The sequence below is a fragment of the Dendropsophus ebraccatus genome, chromosome 2 (genome assembly GCF_027789765.1).
Source record: "Dendropsophus ebraccatus isolate aDenEbr1 chromosome 2, aDenEbr1.pat, whole genome shotgun sequence".
Classification (NCBI taxonomy): domain Eukaryota; kingdom Metazoa; phylum Chordata; class Amphibia; order Anura; family Hylidae; genus Dendropsophus; species Dendropsophus ebraccatus.
This window is the reverse complement of record NC_091455.1, coordinates 217,048,568-217,067,815: the sequence shown is the minus strand read 5'-3', so window position 1 is coordinate 217,067,815 and position 19,248 is coordinate 217,048,568. Positions and strand designations below refer to the sequence as shown.

Below are 19,248 nucleotides of genomic sequence, written 5' to 3'. Positions count from 1 at the left end.
TACGTTTTCCCCAAGTCCCAGCATCCTCATTTTGTAGACCGACCTTTCATGTGGCACAGTATCAAATGCCTTTGAAAAGTCCAGATGCACAACGTCCACAGCCTCCCCCAGATACACAACGTCCACAGCCTCCCCCAGGTCCAGTCTATAACTTACCTCTTCATAGAAGCCGATCAGATTAGTCTGACAGGACCGATCTCTCATAAATCCATGCTGATGCTGCGTCACAAGATTATGTTCATTAAGATACACCAGTATAGCATCTCTTATATATTATACTGCAGTATACATCCAGGCCCGGGACAAGGAGTTTTGGTGCCCTAGGCAGAGAAGGCAAATTGCGCCCCCCCCCCCCCCCCCCCGAACCCAGCGTTATCAGAATCGGCGGTCAGTTTCCCTAAAGGCCCTATTCCAAGGAACGATTGTCGGGCCATATTCGGCTGATAATCGTCCTGTGGAATAGTAGGCAACGATCAGCCGACATCGTTCATGTCGGCTGATCGTTGCGTTGTTTGTCTTTCAAGCATGTTGAAAAACAAACGACTGATTCTATCATTTTACTGCAACACATACTGTACATGCCTTCACCACTGCAGTGGGATCCGGTGCCTTGCTAAAAAACATTTTTATCACAGGTTGAGAGTGTCAGGGAGGTGGGTCTGTGACAATGTCTGTGCACGCCCTGCTCTATGGCTGCTGCATCTTCAGGTCGTCTCCACTCCTCCAGCTGTCACTTATTCTGGAGGACGTGGCAGCTTGAAGATACAGCAGTGGCCAGAGAGCAGGGCGTGCACAGACATCGTCACAGACCCACCTCCCTGGGATAAAAATGTTTTTTAGCAAGACACGGGATCACACAGCAGCGGGGAAGGTTTGAGACAGCAACTGTATTGCTTCCCACTGTGCCAGTGCTCCCCGTGTGCCCCCATGTAGTAGACAAGCCCCCAAAGCACCCCATATAAATTGGTTTGCCAAATATGTGCCCCCATACAGTATAGGAGATCTTCTTTGTGCCTCCATTTAGGTAGGGTTTAGTAGTGGAGGTATTGTGGATAAGGGGTGTAGTAGTACAGGTATAGATGAGAGGTGTAGTAGTGGAGGTATTGTGGATAAGGGGTGTAGTAGTACAGGTATAGATGAGAAGTGTAGTAGTGGAGGTATAGTGGATAAGGGGTGTAGTAGTTCAGGTACAGATAAGGGGTGTAGTAGTTCAGGTATAGATAAGGGGTGTAGTAGTGGAGGTAGAGTGGATAAGGGGTGTAGTAGTTCAGGTATAGATAAGGGGTGTAGTAGTGGAGGTAGAGTGGATAAGGGGTGTAGTAGTGGAGGTAGAGTGGATAAGGGGTGTAGTAGTGGAGGTAGAGTGGATAAGGGGTGTAGTAGTTCAGGTATAGATAAGGGGTGTAGTAGTGGAGGTAGAGTGGATAAGGGGTGTAGTAGTTCAGGTATAGATAAGGGGTGTAGTAGTGGAGGTAGAGTGGATAAGGGGTGTAGTAGTTCAGGTATAGATAAGGGGTGTAGTAGTGGAGGTAGAGTGGATAAGGGGTGTAGTAGTGGAGGTAGAGTGGATAAGGGGTGTAGTAGTGGAGGTAGAGTGGATAAGGGGTGTAGTAGTTCAGGTATAGATAAGGGGTGTAGTAGTAGAGGTAGAGTGGATAAGGGGTGTAGTAGTGGAGGTAGAGTGGATAAGGGGTGTAGTAGTGGAGGTAGAGTGGATAAGGGGTGTAGTAGTTCAGGTATAGATAAGGGGTGTAGTAGTAGAGGTAGAGTGGATAAGGGGTGTAGTAGTTCAGGTATAGATAAGGGGTGTAGTAGTGGAGGTAGAGTGGATAAGGGGTGTAGTAGTTCAGGTATAGATAAGGGGTGTAGTAGTGGAGGTAGAGTGGATAAGGGGTGTAGTAGTTCAGGTATAGATAAGGGGTGTAGTAGTACCGGTATAGATGAGTGTTGTGTCAGTACATGCAGGGAGTTGCAGTGTTGTCACAGGCTGACAGCTAACCTGTGACAACACTACAACTCCTTGCATGCACTGACAGCCTATGACATCACTACAACTCCCAGCATGTACTGGCAACCTGTGGCAACACTACAAACCTGTGGCAACACTACAAATCCCAGCATGCACTGGGATCCTGGGAGTCAGTACATGCTGGGAGTTGTAGTGTTGTCACAGGCAAGCTGTCAGTACATGCTGGGAGTTGTAGTGTTGTCACAGGCTAGCTGTCAGTACATGCTGGGAGTTGTAGTGTTGTCACAGGCTGACAGCTAACCTGTGACAACACTACAACTGCCAGCAAGCTGGGAGGGATACACACACATACACTCACTCACTCACTCTCACACATACATGCATACATCCACTCTCACACACACATTCCCATGCAGACACTTACATTTCATGAGGGATCTCCTTCTATCTTCCCAGCACCTGCAGCTCCTCTGTCGTCCTCCTCACCGGCACTATGCTCTCCCGCCCCTCCCCCTCCTGTCCTGCACAGACAGGAGACTGAAGCCATGAGGTGAGAGCCGGTGAGACCTACAGACTGCTGACAGGGGAGGGAGCACGACCCCAGACTGCATCCTAGTGAGAAGGACAGCTCTGTAAAAGTCTGTTCTTCTCACTAAGCAATGCAGTATACAGCCAGCAGCACCGTCCCCTCTCTGAGTCACCTGGCCCCTACAGCACTCCCGTCACTACGGCCCTGGTTACAGTGCAGGGTGGGCTGGCGGGCGAGCGGGGGACAGGATGGATGGGTAAGAAAATTAATTACCCATCCAGACTGCGCCTCCTGTAGTTTTGCGCCCTAGGCCATCGCCTACCCCTGCCTACTCTTTGTCCCGGCCCTGTATACATCTCTTATATATTATACCCCAGTATAGCATCTCTTATATATTATACTCCAGTATACATCTCTTATATATATACACCAGTATAGCATCTCTTACAAACCCCTCAAATACTTTACTTACTATAGATGTTAGACTTACAGGCCTGTAGTTCCCAGGATCGCTCTTTGACCCCTTCTTGAATATTGGTAGCACATTAGCTATGCGCCAGTCCTGTGGAACAATCCTTGTCGTAATAGAATCTTTAAATATTAGGAATAACGGTCTGTCCAACACAGTACATAATTCTTGCAGTACTCTAGGATGGATACCTTCTGGGCCCGGTGACTTATGGATTTTAATGTTTTTAAGGCGTTTCCCCACTTCTTGTTGTGTTAGGCAGGTGAGATTTATGGGAGGATTAACATTATCCCTAGTCATGTCGTCTGTTAAGGGATTCTCCTCTGTGAATACAGTAGAGAAGAATGTATTTAGTAGATTGGCCTTTTCCTCTTCCCCCTCCACCATTACACCCAGATTATTTTTGAGGGGACCAACATTTTCGGTTTTAAGTCTTTTGTTATTTATATAGGTGAAGAACATTTTGGGATTTGTTTTACATGACCCCAGAGGCAGACGCTATGGCTTTTCCTCTCACTGACTCCTTCTTCCTCCGCAGGTTGTGGTGGATATCTACATGCAAACCGAGGACTGATGACATCACAGAACTACCCGGAAAGCTACGTCCCCAACCAGAACTGCAGCTGGCACCTGATGGTCACCGCTGGCTTCACCATTGCCGTTCACTTTGACCAGCCCTTTGAGGTCCTGAGCGATGATGCGTCCTGCGGCGGTGGAGACTACGTAGAGGTGCGGTAAGGATCCTCCGGGGAGATCCATCTCAGACAAGGTATAGAGAACTGATCTATATGTCTCCGCCAGCTGAGAAACGGTCCCGACGCGTCCTCCCCCCCACTGGGAGACGGAAGGTTCTGCGGCAGGAACGCTCCCTCCACCATGCACACCTCCGACAATGAGCTCCACGTCCGATTCATCACAGACGGCAGCAATGAAGGCCGAGGCTTCCGACTCAGATATGAGGCCCAAAGCCTGGGTGAGTGCCTGCAGGTGATCTGGTGGATCCGGTGCTCGTGTGCCGCCATGGCAGGGTGCTGGGGTGGCTGACAGAGCCGGCCTCATTGCTCAATCATCAGCGACTGATCGCTGGCTCCGTGATCCCCTTCTCATAGTCCCGTGTAATAAGGTAGTGATAATAATAATATTTATTTGTATAGCGCCAACAGATTCCGCAGCGCTTTGTGATATATAAGAAGGATCAGCGTGTGATCAGTAACTCAGTATCCGGCTTCTTTCCAGCTTGTGGCGGGACGGTATATGTAACAGAGTCCTATCCGGATGGTATGGTGACATCACCCAACTATCCCAGTGACTATCCTCGGAACGCAGACTGCGTGTGGACCATCATGGTGCCCGATGGAGAGGCCGTGCAGATCGACTTCCACGACCAGTTCTACATTCAGCCGTCTGACAAGTATTTCTCATATAATAATTATTATGACGCGTTCCCTGTAGATATGAGGCTGGGGGGTGGGGGGGGTCTGATGGAGGAGACTTCCTGTTGTGTCTGTGGTGATAAGAGGAGGCTGCAGTAAAGTGATCTGTACAGCATTGCAGCGTCATGTGACACCAGGAGATAGAGGAGACAATAGCAGCTCCCTGTGGAATGACCTCTTCACAGGTCACAGAGTGCGCTCAGTAATGGCTCACCGAGTCTGTCTATTGTTGTCTATGTCCATGAGTCTTGCTGTAAAGCATGTCACTAAATGCTGTTATGTACAGCCCAGGCAAGATGGCCGCCCCCATAACAATGTACAAAAGGCAAATAAAAAATTTAGTCAGAAATAGAAACAGATTAGAATAAAAGAAGAAGTTTTGTATCTGACTAATCAGTAAGAGAAAAAGTAGGTGACAGATTTCCTTCAAAATGACATGACTGGGGACTATGTAGCATAAGGGCAGGGGGTGAGGATGAGGGGGTAGATGCCAGGCTGTGCCATGAGACATGACTGAGGACTATGTAGCATAAGGGCAGAGGGTGAGGACGAGGGGTTAGATGCCAGGCTGTGCCATGAGACATGACTGAGGACTATGTAGCATAAGGGCAGAGGGTGAGGACGAGGGGTTAGATGCCAGGCTGTGCCTTGAGACATGACTGGGGACTATGTAGCATAAGGGCAGGGGGTGAGGACGAGGGGGTAGATGCCAGGCTGTGCCTTGAGACATGACTGGGGACTATGTAGCATAAGGGCAGGGGGTGAGGACGAGGGGGTAGATGCCAGGCTGTGCCATGAGACATGACTGGGGACTATGTAGCATAAGGGCAGGGGGTGAGGATGAGGGGGTAGATGCCAGGCTGTGCCATGAGACATGACTGAGGACTATGTAGCATAAGGGCAGAGGGTGAGGACGAGGGAGTAGATGCCAGGCTGTGCCATGAGACATGACTGGGGACTATGTAGCATGAGACATGAGTGGGACTATGTAGCATAAGGGCAGAGGGTGAGGACGAGGGGGTAGTAGATGCCAGGCTGTGCCATGAGACATGACTGGGGACTATGTAGCATAAGGGCAGGGGGTGAGGACGAGGGGTAGATGCCAGGCAGTGCTTTCAGACATGACTGGGGACTATGTAGCATAAGGGCAGGGGGTGAGGATTAGATGCCAGGCTGTGCCTCCCCTCCCTCACCATTAGTATACACATCTCTTGGCATGATATAATCCTCACATAATGACGGCGTCTTCTTCTTTCTCAGCTGCAGTAACAGTTTCCTGGAGATAAGAGATGGCGCCAACACCAACAGTCGGCTCCTCGCAAAATTGTGCGGGAACGCTTTGCCAGTCACCTATAAATCGCTGGGCACTGCCATGTACCTCCGGTTTAGGACAGATGGCAGTGCACCCGGTGCCGGGTTTAAGGCTCAGTATTCTATTGGTAAGATCCCACCTGACTGACCACTATGGGAGGGGGCTGCGTGCTTGTGTAGTAGCTTTGGAAGCCTCTAGAAGCCCCCATACATATTAACCATGTGTCAGCTGAACCCAACCATTCCACCGGGACCTGACGCCCATGTGTATGGGGGTCTCCTGACTCTCTCCCGGCACATGCTGATCTTCTGACGCCTTCTCTTTCTGTTCTGGAGAAGATAAACCGCCACCAGAGGAGTCTGGGTGTATCATATCTGATGATGTATCTAAAGGGTCGGATACCTTATCTCTCTGGGTGTACCACATTTGATGAGGTCGGATATGTTACATCAGCAGATGTGATACACCCAGAGGAGTAACGTATCCGACCTCATCAAATGTGGTACAACCAGAGAGATAAGGTATCCGACCCATCAGATACATCATCAGATGTGATACACCCAGAGGGAGAGGTATCCAACCCATCAGATGTGATACACCCAGAGGAGTAAGGTATCCGATCCATCAGATGTGATACACCCAGAAGGATAAGGTATCCGACCCCATCAAATACATCCGCAGATGTGATACACCCAGAGGAGTACTTGATGGGGTCGGATACCTTATCCTTCTGGGTGTATCACATCTGATGGATCGGATACTGTACTCCTCTGGGTGTATCACATCTGATGGGTTGGATACCTCTCCCTCTGGGTGTATCACATCTGATGATGTATCTGATGGGTCGGATACCTCTCCCCCTGGGTGTATCACATCTGATGATGTATCTGATGGGTTAGATAACTTATCCCTCTGGGTGTATCACATCTGATGGATCGGATACCGTACTCCTCAGGGTGTATCACATCTGATGGGTCGGATACCTCTCCCTCTGGGTGTATCACATCTGCTGATGTATCCCGGTCTGATGTCATGTCTTCTCTCTTTGCAGCGCTCTGTGGAGGAAGCCTGTATGGGCAGAGCGGTATCATCCAGAGTCCTGGCTTCCCCTCTCACAATTACCCAGACTCCTCGTGGTGTGAATGGTTCCTGAGCGGCCCGGTCGGACATTACCTGACTATCGGCTTCCAGTCTCTGGATCTCCAGGATTCAGTCAACTGTTCGAGTGACTTTGTGGAGATCCGGGAATATAACGCATCAGGTTGGTTCTTAATTTCAGGCTGGATACTAGAACGACGTCCTTGTTAGACACGTCCGGCCCTGGAGTATTGTGCGATGGAACAACCATCATTGGATAGAAAGAGTAACCGGATATTTGTTCCTATTTATACAGGAAACCTATTGGGAAGGTTCTGCGGTAACGTGGCACCCGATGAGGTCACGACCTCCGATAGCTTCGCCTATGTCAAATTCTTCAGCGACGGATCTGTGAATGGGAAGGGATTCCGCCTCCACTATGAAGCCAGCACGGAAGGTGAGAGACCTGGGGCGACTCCTGATCCCATATGGAGCAGGTGTGATATCTATACTGACCCCTAATGCAGCCATGGGGAACCCGTCAGCGGGAGGTTCCCAATCCCTGACCTGACGTCTATACTGACCCCTAATGCAGCCATGGGGAGCCTGTCAGCGGGAGGTTCCCCATCCCTGACCAGACGTCTATACTGACCCCTAATGCAGCCGAGGGGAGCCTTCCGCCCTCCAGCCAATGCAGAACTACATCTCCCATCATGCCTGGACGGCCAAAGCTAAAGCTGGAGAGCGGGAGGTTCCCCATCCCTGACTTCTATAGATGACTAGACTGAGAGGTCAGTAAGGAGCACATAAAGCCCATAGTGGGGTCTCTCTGAGATGCAGACACCAAGAGGAGGCCAAAGTTTAATGGGGATATCCAGCATTAAAAAACATGGCCGCTTCCTTCAAGAGACAGCACTGCTCTTGTCTCCAGGTTGGTACAGGTTTTGTAACTCAGATCCATTGAAGTGAATGGAGCTTAACTGCAAACCTCACCTGATTTAGAGACATCTAGAGCGGGGCTGTCTCTGGAAGAAAGTGTGTTTCTACTACTGTATAACCCCCTTCAAAGCTTCCATAAACTTCAATAGAAGCTTCAGCGTAACTGCACAAAATATGGACATATCACTTTATTTCTCCACCTTCTCCCATTGATGTGAGTAGCGGAGTCCATGGGCTGGCCTGGTGTTGCATCTCCATGGGCTGGCCTGGTGTTGCATCTCCATGGGCTGGCCTGGTGTTGCATCTCCTTGGGCTAGCCTAGTGTTGTTTCTCCATGGGCTAGCCTGGTGTTGCATCTCCATGGGCTGGCCTGGTGTTGCATCTCCATGGGCTGGCCTGGTGTTGCATCTCCATGGGCTGGCCTGGTGTTGCATCTCCATGGGCTGGCCTGGTGTTGCATCTCCTTGGGCTAGCCTAGTGTTGTTTCTCCATGGGCTAGCCTGGTGTTGCATCTCCATGGGCTGGCCTGGTGTTGCATCTTCATGGGCTGGCCTGGTGTTGCATCTCCATGAGCCGGTCCGGTGTTGCATCTCCATGGGCCGGCCTGGTGTTGCATCTCCATGGGCTGGCCTGGTGTTGCATCTCCATGGGCTGGCCTGGTGTTGCATCTCCTTGGGCTAGCCTAGTGTTGTTTCTCCATGGGCTAGCCTGGTGTTGCATCTCCATGGGCTGGCCTGGTGTTGCATCTCCATGGGCCGGCCCGGTGTTGCTTCTCCATGGGCTAGCCTGGTGTTGCATCTCCATGGGTTGGCCTGGTGTTGCATCTTCATGGGCTGGCCTGGTGTTGCATCTTCATGGGCTGGCCTGGTGTTGCATCTTCATGGGCTGGCCTGGTGTTGCATCTTCATGGGCTGGCCTGGTGTTGCATCTCAGGTGTAGTCATCACCAGATGGTGTTCTCTTCCTCTTCCTCTGTCGGACCCTGTGTATGATCATTTACCATACTGTACGGGATTATGCAGAATCCATGCTCTATCTTACAGAATGTGGGGGTGATATCAATGGAATAACCGGAAAAATAAATTCTCCAAATTACCCCAACCTGTATCCTCATAACCGCGTCTGTGAATGGAGAATAACGGTGCCGGAGGGCAGACGGGTGACGCTGACCATCCATGACCTACAGCTGCAGGAACACCAGGACTGTAACTACGACTATGTGGCTGTAAGTTGTAAAGAGGGTTATTGATGGGGTACGGGGTGTATGCACTGGAGACGTGTGGAGGGGCCTCATACATGGCAGGCGGCAGCTACAGTTAATATTTCCTGTCAGTGACCGACCCCGAAGTTACCCCTGATCCCGGTCGTTTAACCCCCTAGATGCTACATTCAATAGTGACCACTGCATCTAGACAGCTAAATGACAGCCATTGGTCTTGAGATTGCGTCAGTGGGCTGTAATTGCAGCTGGGATCATTTCAATGGCTGCCATGATAAGACTTCTGTTACATTATACCCCTTCATAAGCCCCAATGAGAAAATTATAGCTGAGGAGGCCTAGTCTGAAGGTTTAAGCCTGGTATAGTCTCTTAGGAGCCTGGCATGTTTTCTTAGGAAGGCTTAGTCTGAAGCTGTAGTCCTGGTATAGTCTCTTAGGAAGGCCTAGTCTGAAGGTGTAGCCCTGGCATAGTCTCTTAGGAGGCCTAGTCTGAAGGTGCAGGCCTGGCATAGTCTCTAAGGAGGCCTAGTCTGAAGGTGCAGGCCTGGCATAGTCTCTGATGAGGCCTAATCTGAAGGTTTAAGCCTGTCTTAGTCTCTGAGGAGCCTGGCATGTTCTCTTAGGAAGGCTTAGTCTGAAGGTGTAGTCCTGGTATAGTCTCTTAGGAAGGCCTAGTCTGAAGGTGTAGCCCTGGCATAGTCTCTTAGGAGGCCTAGTCTGAAGGGGTAGGCCTGGCATAGTCTCTGATGAGGCCTAATCTGAAGGTTTAAGCCTGGCATAGTCTCTTAGGAGGCATAGTCTGAAGGGGTAGGCCTGGCATAGTCTCTTAGGAGGCCTAGTCTGAAGGTTTAGGCCTGGCATAGTCTCTTAGGAGGCCTAGTCTAAAGGTTTAGGCCTGGCATAGTCTGTCAGGAGGCCTAGTCTGAAGGTTTAGGCCTGGCATAGTCTCTTAGGAGGCCTAGTCTAAAGGTTTAGGCCTGGCATAGTCTCTGAGGAGGCCTAGTCTGAAGGTTTAGGCCTGGCATAGTCTGTCAGGAGGCCTAGTCTGAAGGTTTAGGCCTGGCATAGTCTCTTAGGAGGCCTAGTCTGAAGGTTTAGGCCTGGCATAGTCTCTTAGGAGGCCTAGTCTAAAAGGTTTAGGCCTGGCATAGTCTGTCAGGAGGCCTAGTCTGAAGGTTTAGGCCTGGCATAGTCTCTGAGGAGGCCTAGTCTGAAGGTTTAGGCCTGGCATAGTCTCTGAGGAGGCCTAGTCTGAAGGTTTAGGCCTGGCATAGTCTCTTAGGAGGCCTAGTCTGAAGGTGTAGGCCTGGCATAGTCTGTCAGGAGGCCTAGTCTGAAGGTTTAGGCCTGGCATAGTCTGTCAGGAGGCCTAGTCTGAAGGTTTAGGCCTGGCATAGTCTCTTAGGAGGCCTAGTCTGAAGGTGTAGGCCTGGCATAGTCACTTGTGGGTGAAAACACACACGCTCTGTGAATCATAGGAATGATTAATGATAAATCTTCTCCTTCTTCGCTCCATGTTCTGTCAGTAACAATGCCGCTTCTCGTCCTTCGGATCGCAGGTATACAATGGTTATCAGAGTCGGTCACCTCTCCTGGAAAAGCTCTGCGGTAACATAGCCCCAGATACAACAGTCAGGTCCTCCGGCAACACCATGAGGATAAGATTTACCACAGACGGCTCCGTATCCAGCGGAGGATTCAGGGCTACATTTACTTCAATGGAAGATGCAGGTAAACAATGAAGATTTGGATGTTGTCTAGAAAGCCTTCCATACTACCCCATCCCTCTATCATGGGTCCGGTACCAATCACACAGCCATAAGGAGGAGACCAGGACACAAGGAGACGGTCACATGTGCTCCCCATATGGCAATGATACCAACGTCTGGTCCTGCTATTAACATCTCAGTCCGGGGTTGACCTTTAAGGTTGTGTTCACATGGTAAGAACACGCGCGCAGATTGTGCTGTAGCTTTACTGCTCGAGCAGTCCGAGCATTGGAGGACAGACTTCTAGGAAGCCAACAAGGAGTGGGGAGCCCAGACTTCCATTCCTGACATAGAGGTGGCTGCACATGTGCAGTAACTCTCCATTATATTCTATGGGAGATATGGATACAGTCAAGCAACCTTACTCGGCCACTTTCACGTCTCCCATAGACTTCAATGGATTATAACCTTCCAGATGAGGTCAACTTTCCACCAAGAATGGAGATCCATCAGCCCCTATGTAGGAATAGCAGCATCCAGACCATGAACAATCCAACATTTCTGACCAGTGAGGCCGTCTGGGATTCATGGGAAACCATTGGCTTCCAGCTTCAAAAATCACTTTCACTTTTTTACAACTTTTATTAACAATGTAATTAGAGTAAAGCTAGACTAGACAGGCGAAGAATGCATCGGATTTCCCCAAAGCTATGTTCACACTACGTAAGCTACGTAATAATCACGGCTATTGTTGCCTATTTACAATTATGCCTATTTGCAACAACGGCCGTGATTACTACGGAACTTACATAGTGCTGCCCTCTATGGAACCCCAGCCGGAGTGTAGACACAATGGGGATATTTACTAACAAATCTAAAAACACAATTTTGTCAAAGATGTTTTGGTATAATTTACAATCTTATGTGTTTAGTCAAATTTATGTAAATTGTCTCATAGCAAAGTAAATGTGTCTTATATGTTATAATTTATGTAATTGTCTAATAGCAAAGTAAATGTGTCTTAAAAATAATGGTCTTTTAATTAGTCTAATAGATTCACCTGGTTGGGAGCAGACGTAGCGATGCGCCAATATATGCGACTTTAAAAAAAATTGAGCAGTTAATAAATTTAGCTAAAAAAGAATTCTGGCGCAATTTTGATCTAATTAACAACAAAAAATCTAATTCAAAAAGTCGAATCGTATTTGGATAGTCTTGTCTAAAAAAGCTTCATAAATCATATTAGATTTATTTTGAGCGCAAACTCGATATATTAGACTAAAAACAGGCGCAATCAGTTTGATGTCCCCCATAGTACATATAAATGAATATATGGGTATAAAGTAAGTGGTGGACTACACACAGGAGTAACCGGTGTCAAACACATATTTATTCAGTGAAAGTGTGGTACATATATACAGTGTATAGTATACAGCAGTGCTTCCCAACCTTCTCCCCCTCGGGGCGCCCCTACTAAATAATGTTCTACAAAATAAGAAAACCGTCATACAGTGAAAGGTGACGTCTTCTTTGATCTGAGGCCTCACTTTCCCTTTTCCTCTCCATCCGGCCCAGACCTCCAGGATGATTCCTTCCAGATACTTTTCATCTTTTTAGAACCTGCGAGACAAACATCTCCGGCTCCGCCCATTTCTAGCAGCTTCCTTCCCTCTCTCCCTCCTGTCGGCTCCCATAGTAACTGCGCTGTGTGGTGTTATGTGCAGTAAAGCGAGTAGGAATGTGGGATGCCCCCTGTATGTAGGATCCCCTGCTGTGCCCCCTGTATGTAGGATCCCCTGCTGTGCCCCCTGTATGTAGGATCCCCTGCTGTGCCCCCTGTATGTAGGATCCCCTGCTGTGCCCGATAAACTAATAATGCCCCCAGAGGTGCCCCCATGAACTAATAATGCCCCCAGAGGTGCCCCCATGAACTAATAATGCCCCCAGAGGTGCCCCCATGAGCTAATAATGCCCCCAGAGGTGCCCCCATGAGCTAATAATGCCCCCAGAGGTTCCTCCATGAGCTAATAATGCCCCCAGAGGTTCCTCCATGAGCTAATAATGCCCCCAGAGGTGCCCCCATGAGCTAATAATGCCCCCAGAGGTGCCCCCATGAGCCTATAATGCCCCCAGAGGAGCCCCCATGAGCTAATAATGCCCCCAGAGGAGCCCCCATGAGCTAATAATGCCCCCAGAGGTTCCCCCATGAGCTAATAATGCCCCCAGAGGTGCCCCCATATACTAATAATGCCCCCAGAGGTGCCCCCATGAGCTAATAATGCCCCCAGAGATGCCCCCATGAGCTAATAATGCCCCCAGAGGTGCCCCCATGAGCTAATAATGCCCCCAGAGATGCCCCCATGAGCTAATAATGCCCCCAGAGGTTCCCCCATGAACTAATAATGCCCCCAGAGGTGCCCCCTATGAACTAATAATGCCCCCAGAGGAGCCCCCTATGAACTAATAATGCCCCCAGAGGAGCCCCCTATGAACTAATAATGCCCCCAGAGGTTCCCCCATGAACTAATAATGCCCCCAGAGGTGCCCCCATGAACTAATAATGCCCCCAGAGGTGCCCCCCATGAGCTAATAATGCCCCCCAGAGGTTCCCCCATGAGCTAATAATGCCCCCAGAGGTGCCTCATATAATAATAATGCCCCCAGAGGTTCCCCCATGAACTAATAATGCCCCCAGAGGTGCCCCCATGTACTAATAATGCCCCCAGAGGTGCCCCCATATACTAATAATGCCCCCAGAGGTGCCCCCATGTACTAATAATGCCCTTAGAGGTGCCCCCATATACTAATAATGCCCCCAGAGGTGCCGCCATGAACTAATAATGCCCCCTGCATACACTGTATATATGTACCACACTTTCACTGAATAAACACTTGCTTCTGTGTGTAGTCCACCACTTATACCCATATATTCATTTAACTGCTTGTTAGTAGTGGGGACAGCATATTTTTAAAAATTTCTTGCTTTACATAGTACATATATACATATACATAGTATACACATAGTACATATATACATACACACAGTACATATATACATACACATAGTATACACATAGTACATATATACATACACATAGTATACACATAGTACATATATACATACACATAGTATACACATAGTACATATATACATACACATAGTATACACATAGTACATATATACATACACATAGTATACACATAGTACATATATACATACACATAGTATACACATAGTACATATATACATACACATAGTATACACATAGTACATATATACATACACATAGTATACACATAGTACATATATACATACACACAGTATACACATAGTACATATATACATACACATAGTACATATATACATACACATAGTATACACACAGTACATATATACATACACATAGTATACACACAGTACATATATACATACACATAGTATACACACAGTACATATATACATACACATAGTATACACATAGTACATATATACATACACATAGTATACACATAGTACATATATACATACACACAGTATACACATAATACATATATACATACACATAGTATACACATAGTACATATATACATACACATAGTACATATATACATACACTAGGTATACACATAGTACATATATACATACACATAGTATACACATAGTACATATATACATACACACAGTATACACATAGTACATATATACATACACACAGTATACACATAGTACATATATACATACACATAGTATACATATAGTACATATATACATACACATAATACATATATACATACACATAGTATACATATAGTACATACACACAGTATACACACAGTACATATATACATACACATAGTATACACATAGTACATATATACATACACATAGTATACACATAGTACATATATACATACACATAGTATACACATAGTACATATATACATACACATAGTATACACATAGTACATATATACATACACACAGTATACACATAATACATATATACATACACATAGTATACACATAGTACATATATACATACACATAGTACATATATACATACACTAGGTATACACATAGTACATATATACATACACATAGTATACACATAGTACATATATACATACACACAGTATACACATAGTACATATATACATACACACAGTATACACATAGTACATATATACATACACATAGTATACATATAGTACATATATACATACACATAATACATATATACATACACATAGTATACACATACTACATACACACAGTATACACACAGTACATATATACATACACATAGTATACACATAGTACATATATACATACACATAGTATACACATAGTACATATATACATACACATAGTATACACATAGTACATATATACATACACATAGTATACACATAGTACATATATACATACACATAGTATACATATAGTACATATATACATACACATAATACATATATACATACACATAGTATACACATAGTACATACACACAGTATACACACAGTACATATATACATACACATAGTATACACATAGTACATATATACATACACATAGTATACACATAGTACATATATACATACACATAGTATACACATAGTACATATATACATACACATAGTATACACATAGTACATATATACATACACATAGTATACACATAGTACATATATACATACACATAGTATACACATAGTACATATATACATACACATAGTATACACATAGTACATATATACATACACATAGTATACACATAGTACATATATACATACACATAGTATACACATAGTACATATATACATACACATAGTATACACATAGTACATATATACATACACATAGTACATATATACATACACATAGTATACACATAGTACATATATACATACACATAGTATACACATAGTACATATATACATACACATAGTATACACATAGTACATATATACATACACATAGTATACACTTAGTACATATATACATACACATAATATACACATAGTACATATATACATACACATAGTATACACATAGTACATATATACATACACATAGTATACACATAGTACATATATACATACACATAGTATACACATAGTACATATATACATACACATAGTATACACATAGTACACATATACATACATATAGTATACACATAGTACATATATACATACACATAGTATACACATAGTATACATATACATAGTATACACATAGTACATATATACATACACATAGTATACACATAGTACATATATACATACACATAGTATACACATAGTACACATATACATACATATAGTATACACATAGTACACATATACATACACATAGTATACACATAGTACACATATACATACACATAGTATACGCATAGTACATATATACATACACATAGTATACGCATAGTACATATATACATACACATAGTATACACATAGTACATATATACATATACACATAGTATACACATAGTACATATATACATACACATAGTACATACATAGTACATATATACACATAGTATACACATAGTACACATATACACATAGTATACACATAGTACACATATACACATAGTATACACATAGTACATATATACATACACATAGTATACACATAGTACATATATACATACACATAGTACATGTATACATACACATAGTATACACATAGTACATATATACATACACATAATACATATATACATACACATAGTATACACAGTACATATATACATACACATAGTATACCCATAGTACATATATACATACACATAGTACATATATACATACACATAGTATACACATATACATACACATAGTACATACATACACATAGTATACACATAGTACATATATACATACACATAGTATACCCATAGTACATATATACATACACATAGTATACACATAGTACATATATACATACACATAGTATACACATATACATACACATAGTACATACATACACATAGTATACACATAGTACATATATACATACACATAGTATACCCATAGTACATACATACATACACATAGTATACAAATAATACATATATACATACACATAGTACATACATACACATAGTATACACATAGTACATATATACATACACATAGTATACACATAGTACATATATGCATACACATAGTATACACATAGTACATATATACATACACATAGTACACACATAGTACATATATACATACACATAGTATACACATAGTACATATATACATACATATAGTATACACATAGTACATATATACATACACATAGTATACACATAGTACATATATACATACACATAGTATACACATAGTACATATATACATACACATAGTATACACATAGTACATATATACATACATAGTATACACATAGTACATATATACATACACATAGTATACCCATAGTACATATATACATACACATAGTACATATATACATACACATAGTACATATATACATACACATAGTATACACATAATACATATATACATACACATAGTACACACATAGTACATATATACATACACATAGTATACACATAGTACATATATACATACACATAATACATATATACATACACATAGTATACACATAGTACATATATACATACACATAGTATACACATAGTACATATATACATACACATAGTACATACATACACATAGTATACACATAGTACATACATACACATAGTACATATATACATACACATAGTATACACATAGTACATATATACATACACATAGTACATACATACACATAGTATACACATAGTACATATATACATACACATAGTATACACATAGTACATATATGCATACACATAGTATACACATAGTACATATATATACATACACATAGTACATATATACATACACATAGTATACACATAGTACATATATACATACACATAGTATACACATAGTACATATATACATACACATAGTATACACATAGTACATATATACATACACATAGTATACACATAGTACATATATACATACACATAGTATACACATAGTACACATATACATACACATAGTATACACATAGTACATATATACATACACATAGTATACACAGTACATATATACATACACATAGTATACACATAGTACATATATACATACACATAGTACATATATACATACACATAGTATACACATAGTACATATATACATACACATTGTATACACATAGTACATATATACATACACATAGTACATATATACATACACATAGTATACACATAGTACATATATACATACACATAGTATACACATAGTACATATATACATACACATAGTATACACATAGTACATATATACATACACACAGTATACACATAGTACATATATACATACACATAGTACATATATACATACACATAGTATACACATAGTACATATATACATACACATAGTATACACATAGTACATATATACATACACATAGTATACACATAGTACATATATACATACACATAGTATACACATAGTACATATATACATACACACAGTATACACATAGTACATATATACATACACATAGTACATATATACATACACATAGTATACACATAGTACATATATACATACACATAGTATACACATAGTACATATATACATACACATAGTATACACATAGTACATATATGCATACACATAGTATACACATAGTACATATATATACATACACATAGTACATATATACATACACATAGTATACACATAGTACATATATACATACACATAGTATACACATAGTACATATATACATACACACAGTATACACATAGTACATATATACATACACATAGTACATATATACATACACATAGTATACACATAGTACATATATACATACACATAGTATACACATAGTACATATATACATAAACACAGTATACACATAGTACATATATACATACACATAGTACATATATACATACACATAGTATACACATAGTACATATATACATACACATAGTATACGCTCCGGCTGGGATCCCTAGCGGCGCCGCGAGAAACTGACTTGTCAGAAACACTGTCAGTGCACACAATGGAGCATGCGGCTCTTGCTCCGGCCGTATGCTCCATTGTGTGCAACGGTGAGCTCTGATGCGGGCGCAGGATGATCTTTTCTGACACCCGCCGTGACTATCAGAGCCATAACCGCTCAGACGCTGGACATGTGACTATCAGAGCCATCACCGCTCACCTGCTGTCACTATCAGCACCATCACCGCTCAGCCGCCCGCACCGGGCTCCAGTAACCGGACACATTTGTCTTGCAGTTTGCGGTGGGTCCCTGGTGGAACCTGCCGGAGGAAACTTTACGTCTCCAGGATACGACCAGGTCAGGAATTACACAAGGAACCTGAACTGTGAATGGATCATACGGAACCCGAACGTCTATAACTCAACGACATACATCGAGTTCAAGAGACTGCAGCTAGAACCGCACCAGAACTGCCAGAAGGATTTCATTGAGATCCGCTCAGGTGAGGACTGACTATGACTGCTGTGTATGTACCCTGTGTGTACCCTGTGT

The 19,248-nt window shown here is 43.3% G+C and overlaps 1 protein-coding gene across 1 annotated transcript in view; it reads left to right on the top strand.

Moving 5' to 3' along the window:
* CUBN (cubilin) overlaps nucleotides 1–19,248 on the top strand; it is a 304,407-nt gene that overhangs the window by 239,507 nt on the left and 45,652 nt on the right. The window contains exons 42-50 of the mRNA XM_069959738.1: nucleotides 3,506–3,696; nucleotides 3,769–3,940; nucleotides 4,204–4,378; nucleotides 5,661–5,839; nucleotides 6,764–6,973; nucleotides 7,106–7,246; nucleotides 8,771–8,952; nucleotides 10,506–10,677; nucleotides 18,992–19,198. Of these exons, the coding sequence (XP_069815839.1) occupies nucleotides 3,506–3,696; nucleotides 3,769–3,940; nucleotides 4,204–4,378; nucleotides 5,661–5,839; nucleotides 6,764–6,973; nucleotides 7,106–7,246; nucleotides 8,771–8,952; nucleotides 10,506–10,677; nucleotides 18,992–19,198 (1,629 nt within the window). The remainder of the gene's footprint in view (nucleotides 1–3,505; nucleotides 3,697–3,768; nucleotides 3,941–4,203; nucleotides 4,379–5,660; nucleotides 5,840–6,763; nucleotides 6,974–7,105; nucleotides 7,247–8,770; nucleotides 8,953–10,505; nucleotides 10,678–18,991; nucleotides 19,199–19,248) is intronic.